Consider the following 11,246-nt stretch of genomic DNA (forward strand, 5'->3'; position numbering starts at 1 on the left):
GAATCTAAAATCAATAGGAGGAACGTTAAAGATGTAGCTCGCCCATCTGACCTGTCCTCCCCTCGTCTTCATCACAGGCTGTTTGCCTTTCTCTCTCAATACCCTTCACCCCTCCCTCCTTACCCCCAGTAAATGATGTACCGCATGCTCTTAACAAGGGGCAAATTGTTTAAGACAGTCAGTCTGGGATGAAGTGAGTCCAATGTCCTTGGGGGCTGACTGAGAATATATGCAGAGAAATAGCAGGTCAGAGTTCAAACAAAAGACCTGATCCAGCCCTTTAGTTTCCAAGGAGGGGAACCAAGTGTGCTTAAATGTCTTGGGAGTCGTTTGCCTTTTGATTTTGGAATCAATGAAAGGGGAGAAAAGGGAGGGTGGAAGGTTTCTGTAGCAGAAAATGGCATTAGAGTTAATGACCAAGTTTGTCCCAGAGGGGTAGTCCATATTAAAGCTATTTCAGCACTGACAGGACTCACCACATGACCTGACTGATTAATAACAAAACGGTGCTCAAATAGGAATAACAATAAGTGTCAGTCAGCGTGAAAGGAAAACAATTATTTGGCTCCACTTGTGCTGTTTTTTTTTTTTTTCACTTTATAACAAAACGGCAAGTTTTTACAGCTTTGTTGTTCTTAGTCCCGCGAAAAAATTGTCTTTTAATGACACATTTTTAGATGTTTTTCAGATTTTGTTGATTCTTAATGGATACATGCAATTAAATATTGATTAATCTGTCCATTTTATCTGACTACTGAATACTTTAGTCTACAAAATGTAAAGATGACCGACTCAAAGATATTCAATTTTAACACTTGTTCGCTCGGACTTAAAAGGTTAATACATTTACTTAAATAATCATGAAGATGATTGACAAACAACATATTTGTTTTAGCTCTGAAATAGTTGGGTCACGTATGTAAGCCATTTGAAAGCTATTAAAAAACTTAAATTTGGATTTTTAAAAAGGCAATTAGAGAAGAAAACCTTTTGATGATTTTAGCTATTTTTACCAATGGGTAGGTGAGAAATGTACACTGAGGCCAACTCATTGGCTTCTGCAGGCACATGAGCCACAACAGTGAAGAAGGAAGTCAGAATCGAGCGCTGCAGGATGACATACTTTCATAGGCCAACCCCGGAAGTTAACATTGCACTAAATTTTGGATTATGGCAGAAAATAAGCTTAATTTTTCTTTTCACAAACACAATTTTTATGATTTTATGAACTACCTCCTCCACGGTCACATGAAAACAGGGCTCTAAAGGGCGGAGTGATCGTCATGTTGACGTTTTGTAGTCTGAATCAGCCACTTGTTAGCAACCGCCTTTATAAGACACGAAAAATCTTCGTGTCTTATAACGTATTTTATGTTGTAAAACCAAACATTCAAATCCCTTAAACCTGTGTGACTTACATTCGGGTTACTTATGTGGAAAGCCAGAGATTTTTCTCTCATTTTTATGTCATTACCCACATCTGTGAGTCGGACCGGCGCTTCAAACCACTTTCGGGCCGTAACCACCAGTTAAAAAAACTCCTGTTATGTTGAGCATTGTTCTGAATGCTGATTTTATCGTTCCCGTGTGGCGGCAGAGGCCCCATCTGATATTTACCACTGCTAGTCTGCTGGGGGTGACGAGGGGGCAAGGCCAAGTCCCCCGTGTCCAGCTGGAGAGCAGATTAAAGTGCTCTGAAAAGCCGCACACCGCCGCCCGCGATGAGAAAAATAATAATGTGGACATGGCCTTCCCTTTATGACAGTAACAACACATTCTCCAGAGACCAATCTTTTTTTATCAATCCCAAAGAGCGACAAACAGCGCACACCCAAAGCCAGGATTGTATGAGAGGATGTATGGAGTATTTATGATGCTTGTGTGTCCGGGAGGCGATGATGACAAAAGCAGTCAAACAAACTTATATTACTGTCTTGACGTTTTTTTTTTTTTTTTTATCCAAACAGGTACATTGTAGCTTGTTATTTCTTTCACATAAATGAGGCACTAGCTGTATCCCACAGAAATAAAAAAAGGAAACCATGGATCAGATATGAACAATTATTATGTAAAGTGGTATTTGGGCCAGACATCATTTAATATACGACCAAGCCTGAGGTAAGCTTTGGTTTTCATATTTCATCAATACTTAAAAACGGACTAAAACATTAATAAAAGCCACAACACAATCAAGAATTCAGCAAGACGTTAAATCCTTGAGTAAAAAACAATCATGGGTCAAATTAACATTTGTACTCTGAAATCAATCACCCTCAGTGACAAACCCGTAGAACAGCGCTTTTGATTTTACTGTAAATTCACTGTTTTGATTCAGTCTCATGGCAGATTTCAGTAAAAGTAAAGTACTTCAATGACTTTATAATCATAATATGACTTTATATTGTACATTAATAGAGTCTTTTTTCATCTTTGCTTTAAAGAGGAAGTCGGTTTACAGGTCATGTGGAGTACTATTAGATATGTGGGGGAAAATAAACATTGTACTGATTAAAGCCTCTTGAGGCTCCAGATGGAAATCTGATAAATGTCCTCAAGTGATGTCACTTGAGTCGGTGTTGTGGCTGAAGACTTACCAGCTTACCAGAGCTCTCGAGCCTGCTGCTCATCTCCGCTTGAGGCTAGCAGCTCTGCATTAGCCGCTCCGCGTTAGCGCTATAGGAACCCAGAGTCTCCGACCCAACTGTCGGCAGTCAAGCTGCATCGTGGGTAATGTATGGTCGGGGTCACATGCTGAAGAAGAATGCATGGTAGTTAAGTTCTGATGCATTCATTTTTATTAGGGGAAGAAATAGTCCTGAGGGTGAAAAGGTCAGTCATTGTTGTAACATCTGCTTGTTTGAAAGATATTATTTCAGGACACTGCATTTGGAAAACTGCCCCACAAGTGAAATGTATCACCGCAAACAGAACCCATTTTATAGAAAAGACGTTCTTTTTGATGAACCAGTACATTGTCAGAAACTCAAATGACAGTCAACGGTGGTCAGAGTGGTTCAAGGGTAAGAAGTAATGCGATGATTGATCTAATCTATTGATCTCAGCAAGCCCTTGTGAATAATCAGGGCTTACCACTCGTGGGTATTGCAACATTGCTCCTCCGCGCCCTCCACTGGCTACCGGTGACCGCCCGCATCCGCTTCAAGACATTGGTACTTACGTACCGTGCTACGAACAAATCTGGTCCGACCTACATCCAGGACACGGTAAAATCGTACACACCAGCTTGTTCGCTCCGCTCAGCTTCAGCCAACCAGCTTGTCGCTCCGCCGCTGCGAACTAAACCAAAGTCACGACTGTTTGCAGTCCTGGCTCCTCGATGGTGAAATAAGCTCCCCAATTGACATCAGGACAGCAGAAAGTGTCTACATCTTTGCCGCAAACTAAAAACTCATCTTTTTCGACTACACCTTGAATAAAGACAATGACAGCAGCACTTAGGCAGCACTTAGATGGCTCTTACTGATAGCACTTTGTAGTTTGACTTTATTTGAGAAATTGTACTGTCTTGATTCTTGTTGTTCCCAGTTCGTACTTACGGTTGAATGCACTTATTGTAAGTCGCTTTGGATAAAAGTGTCAGCTAAATGACATGTAATGTAATGGATAAACAAATACAACTATGGCCGTCTCCATCTTCAGCTTTTTATTTGGACGATCATTTGTTATATCGTGGTTTGTCTTTACGCAATGTAATCTAAGTATATGTGTACAGATTTCACAAAACAATGCAGAATTTTGTGTTCAGTTTTATTATTTGCAGGATTTAATCTTGAGTGCAGGTCATTTGATGCTCGGTCGACTTGGTGTCAGATACCACAGTGTTGTTTTTACAGTATCTCTCAGGAGCCTAAACAAAAACGTCTCTTAAACTAAGCCAGTGGTTCCCAAATGGCGGTACTTGAAAGCACTCCAGGTGGCACGAGAGATTTTTTAACAAATATATTTAAAATCATCCATTCAAAAACTAGCTATTTAATAAATATTCAATAAATTATAACTGTAAGTTCATACACTGAATATGATATAGTCTTATTAAATCAGACAGAACTGTGTATTACATCTTTTTTTCAACGGAAAATGATTTGTGCTGGTTAGCGGGCACCTGGCTGAAAAACTATTTCACAGGAACGGTTGAGAACCACCGCTGTACATTATAGGCCAGAAAAGCCATTTTCATTTTGAAGAAAAATAAGAATTTAGAATGCAGATTTGGCTGATCACATGACCAGGTCACATAGCTGATGTTCCAGAACGAACATTCCGATCTGACTGTTTAATTGTATGACGGCTTTGATATCTTTGACTTTGATGAACGGGAGCTCATATGTACAGACAGCATCCAACTCTCACCACACGAACTTTGCAAGCAGTTATTCTACTAACTTGGAGTTCCTTTTGGAAACATTTGCTAGCGAACATGACTTCTTCGGCACTTTTACCCTTTCAAGTCAGAAAGGAAAATGTTTTCTGCAACAAGTCGACAAAGTATCTCGCTTTGGATTACATCGGAGAAGGGTGTTTTGGCAAGGTTGCTAAGTGTGTAAACTTGCAAACCTCTGAGACGACGGCCATTAAGATCCATATGGACCTTCCTGACCACATCGAAGAGGTGAACATGTTACAAAAACTCAAGACCCTAGATCCTGTTAAGAACAACCTCTTGGAGTACAAAGACAATTTCATAGCGCAAGACATGCCTTGTGTTGCCTTTGAAATGCTGGACATGAGCTTGTGGGATTTTGTGTTGCAGAGACGGGCACCACTGACTCTCAACGAGATCCGTCCGATAGCACGTCAGCTACTGGTTGCATTCAAAGCTTTGAAGGGAGTTGGCATCATCCACACCGATTTAAAACCTGACAATGTCATGTTGGTCAATCAGGAGGATGAACCCTTCAAAGTTAAACTCATTGACTTCGGTCTGGCCAGGCCAGCCTCAGAGGTCAAGAGAGGTACCATCATGCAGCCGCTAGCCTACAGAGCTCCAGAGGTGAACTTGGGTCTACCCATATGTGAAGCCATCGACATGTGGGGACTTGGATGTACCTTGGCCTTTTTGTTTTATGGCGAAGAATGGTGTTTTGACACAGTTGGAAGCTTGGAAGAAGCAATAAAGTCCCACTCAAGACAAAGGGACTTTATCGAACGCGAAGACATGATGGCGTTTTCGCACCTTCTAGGGTCGCTCCTCTGTCCGGATTCGGAGATGAGGTTGACACCTGCCCAAGCTCTCCGACACGATTTCATCACAATGTGTCACCTGACAGAGCACATGGAGACCAGCGCATATGCGGAGGAGGCGTACGAGCTGATGATCGTCTCTCCGCCATACGATTCATATGAAGACAATGATGCTCTTAGGGATTTGCTGATTGATCTGCAGTCAACAACACTCATCACCAATCGCGAGGACACAGAGCCCATTGGGTACGTCAGCTGTGCTCCTCCGACATCGCACAGACCCTTTCTAGTCAGAAAGAAGGGGATCGGTGCAGAGAGGTTAACTGCTGCGCGAGCCCTCCGACAAAATGTTGTGAAGTTTCCCCCAAAAGACCCTGGACTTCGGCTACTATGGGCAAGGTGCCCATCAGCTGATGGCCGTCTCCCCCTGGAGGTTTATCCATTTCCTCCGGGTGGTCCAGGTTATAAATAAGACAAGGTTAAGTAAATTAGTTTGTTGCTGAAAGAGTAAGTGATTTACTCTTTCAGATGACTAATTTACAAAACCTTTTTGTATTTATATATGTGTTCTTTGGGGTATTCCTAACCATTTTATGTACAGGAGGTAATGTGAACTAGTCTGTCACTGGAACAGTAAGGGATTTACTGTTTCAAGATGTCAGATTAATGTAAACATGTCCTCCTGGGGGGAGTGCAGGGTATACATAAGAGAAAGTTATGTGTATTAGTCCGTCTGACTAATTTACTAAACTTTTTCTTATTTATATATTTTGTGAGTTTTTCTGGTTTTCTTACAAAATGTTAACATGAGGTTTTGTGAATGGTCACTGAAAGAGTACGCGTTCTACTTTGTTAGATCTCACTCAAACAGAAATATTTGCATAACTTTACTCTCTTTTTTTTTTCTTTTTTTTTTTGTGGGTTCGTCTCCTCCCGGAGGATTCGGGTGATCCGTTTTCTCCGGAGGGGTGAAGGTTATAAATAAGAGAAGTTTCTGTAAATCAGTCTGTTCCTGAAGGAGTAAGTGATTTACTCTTTCAGATGACTAATTTACAAAACTTTTATTATATATAACTTACATTTTGTGAGTTTTCGCTCACAAAATGTAAACACCAGAAGGGGTTGTGTGAATTATTGAGAGTAAGTCATTTACTTTTTCAGATTCACGTAACTTTTCTTCCCACTTTCCAGATGTCTGCATCAGCATTGTAAAAATGCTGACGTGGACGAACAAATATAATTAGTAAAAACAATTATATTTGATATATGTTTCAGTGTTGTAATTTAGAATTTAGGGAAAAATCAAAAAAGCCTAAGAGGTGTTTTTTTTTTTTAATGCAAGGTATCTCAAAGGTTTGCTTTTTAAGGTCCGCAGAGAACAAAAGTAATGCTGCACTTATTTGTAACTTTAGGTTACATCAAATAAAGTCTTACTTTTCAAATATATGCATTGCTGAGATTATGGGACCTTGGGGTATTAAAACGTAGGGGACAACTTTGTCAATACTATATAGAATACTAGAAATTGTCCCAAGCATTCTTCTTCCTATTCAAAAGCTGCTGCCTCCTCTGACATTTGATAATTCATTGTTACCATGCTAGACGTTGAAATGCAGGACTTGTAATAGAGTATGTTTTTTAAGTGGTTGGAACTTTTAACAAAAGGATCAGAGTTCTTTCTCTCCCACTGATTTCCACAACTTACTAATAGGCAAATTATGAATGTACTTTGCCGAGCGACGGTCCTGCTGTTTTCGTTCGGGGTTCAAACGTCCGTCACACTCGTCAGCCCGATGGGACGGGTCTGTTTACTCACACAATAGTGCATCTCTTGTTGAGTTCAAATCCAACAACAAACATTTAAACATTTAAACTTGACAACCAGCCGCTGCCTCGCTGTTTCCCCGGCATGAAGGCGTTCACATGAATAATGATGGAACAGAAAGTGAGGAGAAGTGAAGGGCCTCCAGGCGAAGCTCTCGCTCAATGTGAAGTCTCCTCTCCTGGTCCAACCATCCAATCAGTATTTCTGAGTATACTGGCCCCTTACAGCTGTCAAATAAATGTGTAAAAAGCACAACATTCCTCTCGCAAATATCGTGGAATTCATGTCTAAAGTAGCATCAAATAGAAATATTCATTCAATATTCATTTCTTCTAAAATACAAGTGTACTCACTTGATCATGTATGGGATGCTGAGAGACACGTGTCTTTAGTTTTCTCGGACCGGAGGACATTCATACCTGATGAAATGAAATAATAAATGTCACCCACAAGGATGAAGAAAACAAGTCATTCATTCTTAGAGCTCCTGTCACATCGGGTCATATAACAGCATGTTGTCTTGAATATTTAACACTGTTGAATGTTTGCGTCTGTGCCATTTATTATCGCAGAGATAAGCCCAAGCTACATTTTGTATCATAATAATGCGCGGCAGCTGAGTTGATCTTCACTTTTCATCAGTGATTAGTATCCTTCAAGAAACTGTGTGTTTGTGTGTGCTGCACTGTGCACAGTAGCCAGATAAAGAGGCTGAAATCAGACTTGTAATCTGGTTTGATTTAAACGTTTCACGGTGCGTTAAGGGTGTGTGGTTTCAAACTAACGCGCCGGTTTGAAGATTACGCTGACCGCGCTCTGTGTACAAATTAAAGTTCTTGGGAGGATCAGTATTTGAGCCCACATGCGTTGCTGACTCCGAGGGGGAGCCGAGCTAGACAGATCGCAGACGGAGCGTTGCGTTGGCCTGATGCGTTCTAACAGAGCGGCGACACATTTTGCCGTGACTTTGGAAAGAAATGTACATGGAAAACAGAGAAGTATGATTATTTTATTCTGTATACATTTCCCATTTTGAGATTTGACAAAAAATGCATCAATAATAGGAGAAAAGTATCGGACATGGACATTTTATGTGACCCACAGAGAACTGGAACTGGTTTGCTTACGTGGCATTTTGAAATATATCTCCGACATGTTAACATGAGTGAACTTCATCCAGATTTAATCGCAGTCATCAAGAAGACAAACGACCTGAAGTCAGGGGAAGAAAAATGGTCAAATCATCTCCAAAAGGTTTTGTTTAAGCAAGTCGATGACATGACAATTAAACATTTATATTTACAAATGTTCAGCCGGAAATGGTCACCACGTGAGATGGATGTTGCGCATTAAGCGCGCACGGACTCCTAAATATTTGAACACAACAAATGCATGCTCGAGACAAAAGCTATAAATCTCCACACGCCAGATCTCCGCACAGTGAAACACAAAAGCCCTTGATCCTTTTCTGGTATCTCACATTATGGAGCGCCGCACGGTAAGTAGACGGCACACTGAGGGAGTAAAAAAGAGGTATAAATAGATGTTGTTATTTCTAAACCATCTAATGTGAAACAACATCATTTGCCCGACAATGCTTTCCCGGCTCCTTTTAAAACCAAACAGAGCGCTTTAATACCGCCTTTTGTTTCGCCTGTCTTTCCGCTCTATTATTGCAAAGAATTGTTGCTCCAGATCCACAGAGGAACTCACATGCTCCAGATTAAACTGGTCACCATAATCAGGCTGCCGAATTTAATTGTAAGAGCCTCTGCTGGCACTGTTTTCTCTCTCCTTCTCCTGTCCTCCTTGACAAAAATCTGACAGTGGCTTTGCATGGCAAACCTGTTTAATGAATGACTAATCCAAGAAGAGCGCATTATGGCAAACTGTCACACACACATTGTAGCAATATTAACTTGAATTTACATTATCATCCTCTGGTAATGCTGGAGTATTTGGATTTCCATTAATGCATGGCCTTTTCTGTGTGAAAAGCAAAAACATCAGTGAACTAAATCGGTTTCTTTTTCTCTCTCTCCCCCCTCCTCCCCTCCCACCTCTTTCTCTCTTTTGATTGGATGTTGGTGTTAACGCTGTACATTTGAGCTTTCTTTATTGGGATGACAGCTCCAAGGCTTCCCTACTCTTCGCAATCAAGCTCGCAAACAAAAGACCCAGCTCGCGTTACTCAAAAAAAACCTCTTCCCAAGCAGCCAGAGCCAAACTCCTATTACACCATTGTGCTGGTGCTGTAAATCAACAAGAACAATGAGGGGAGAGGCACAATCACACAAGGCCGGCACCGTCATCCACACAAAAACATGAACCCCAAGAACAATGAATCAGACACTCAAAGTCTCACACAAAGTACTTTTCCTCCTCTGGTTATTTATTGTGTTTATCTTCTAGCTCTCTATTCAATGTTTATGTTTTTATTATCCGATTTCTGACGCGTCGGACTCAAAATACATCTAGAGGGGATACGTTTAGTTTTTCGAGGTGGGTAACATCAGCGGTTCTCCACCTGGGGGTCCCCAAGATCATTTCTGGGAAATTATAATAACGTAACATATTTTAAACTGGGGAATGTTTTTTTTTTTTTTCACATTACACCTCCTGTACTAGTGATGGAGTTTGCCTCAGGAAATATTTTATTCAGTGGGGTTGTGAGTCAAAGTGCGGCCTGCACATGAGTTTCTCACAGGGGATTTTCAATCGGGTCAGAGAGAAAAAACTCAATCCACTTTAACTGAAGCACGTTCAATGCCTACGTAAGAACCACTGTACGTGACAATACGCTGTAGCAGTCTCCAATGTAGACGGATCTGCACCACACACGACGTAAATACTTTAAAATATCATTTGTCTCCTTTAAACTCTGTGACTTTTTGAACTGCTGACTGATACCATCAGGAAGTATTCGCATTTAGGTTTAGCGAAGATGAGAATACACAGTAAGAGACAGACAAGAAAAGAGTCTTAGTTTAATATTGCAACAATATAATAGAATGAATAAATAATCATAGCTAGCGACACAGATCTGGCAGGGAGATCTAGTACGTCACATTCAAGCCTTATCGTTTCGTCTAGAGGCCAATATTGTTCACATTTCGATCATTTGGAGTAATTTGCATAAACAAAGTTGAAGAAACATTTTTTTTTTGTATTTCCCTATGAAAGTAAATCCTTATGTGTATCTACTGTTCCAATAATAAAATGTTTGAACACGACCAGTGCTGTTTACGGTAAAACCACCTCGTACTGTCTGGTTAGTTCACATCTGAGGAAAAGGGCACTTTTTTAAAGAAGATTAGCTTACCAGATGTTTCTCAAGGAAGAAGAAAAGCAGATGAGGTTGGTTAAAAGCTAGATATGCCTTCGTATAAATATCCAGACGAGTGTTTCTGAAAAGGTATTGGGAAGAAGATATTTGAACCTCAACAAGCTGCAACCTCAGACAGAAACATTGATGTCACGTACGTAAAACGTAGGATCAAATGTAGGTATGGCCCTAAGGAGAAAAAGAGAGGAGGCAAGGAGAGGAGAGAAAGATGAGACAAGCTCCAAAAAAAAGCTTTCCAAACACAGGAGGTCTGGACCGGACCCAGACTGGCAAGTATAGCAAGTTTTAAGTTGTAGTTTCAGCACGACATTCCTTTCGGCCATTGGAAATTACTTTTTTTTTTTTTTACTTAAAGTAATTCATATGACCATGAAACTTCCCCACTTGATTCCTAACATTAACAGAATCATGTTTTGACGTGACAACTTTTCTGAAATGTTATGTTTAAATTTCCAAGTGGGAATTATCTTTTCAAAGATTATGTGCTCACATGCACAACGTTAAAAGCCAGGTTTCGTTTTGTTGACATATTAAAGTGAAAGGTTTGTGCAGAGGGGATGTTGGAGTGCTCTTTGTATAACTCTATGAATGGGAAGATCCTGTCAACAGCCATAAAAAAAAAACTATTTTAGCCATGTTTTTGGAATAAAACGTTGTATAAATCAAGCTATGAATGAAAGATGATCAAACCCCTCAGTAAAAACCTTCAAAAGGAATTAACTGGAAAGTTTGGTGTATGAAAGAGCTGAAGGGAAGATGTCTGACTCAGAGTCTGAGAAAAAAATAATTTAGAGAAAACAGCCTTTAAAGCGTTTCCTCTGTAACTACATCCATTTTAAATAAAATTACAGGTGAAACTTCCTCAGTTGATTA

The 11,246-nt window shown here is 40.3% G+C and overlaps 1 protein-coding gene across 1 annotated transcript; it reads left to right on the forward strand.

The window, feature by feature from the left end:
• The first annotated feature begins 4,392 nt into the window (after positions 1-4,392).
• LOC137793676 (homeodomain-interacting protein kinase 3-like) lies at positions 4,393-6,465 on the forward strand. The gene is made up of 2 exons (XM_068589969.1): positions 4,393-4,630; positions 4,772-6,465. The coding sequence occupies exons 1-2, from the start codon at positions 4,439-4,441 to the stop codon at positions 5,672-5,674; spliced, it is 1,095 nt and encodes a 364-aa protein (XP_068446070.1). The 5' UTR covers positions 4,393-4,438; the 3' UTR covers positions 5,675-6,465.
• The last annotated feature ends 4,781 nt before the right edge of the window (positions 6,466-11,246 follow it).

This window comes from Clinocottus analis, unplaced genomic scaffold (assembly GCF_023055335.1).
Source record: "Clinocottus analis isolate CAN_PGR_092001 unplaced genomic scaffold, fCliAna1.0.p SCAF_23, whole genome shotgun sequence".
Classification (NCBI taxonomy): Eukaryota; Metazoa; Chordata; class Actinopteri; order Perciformes; family Cottidae; genus Clinocottus; species Clinocottus analis.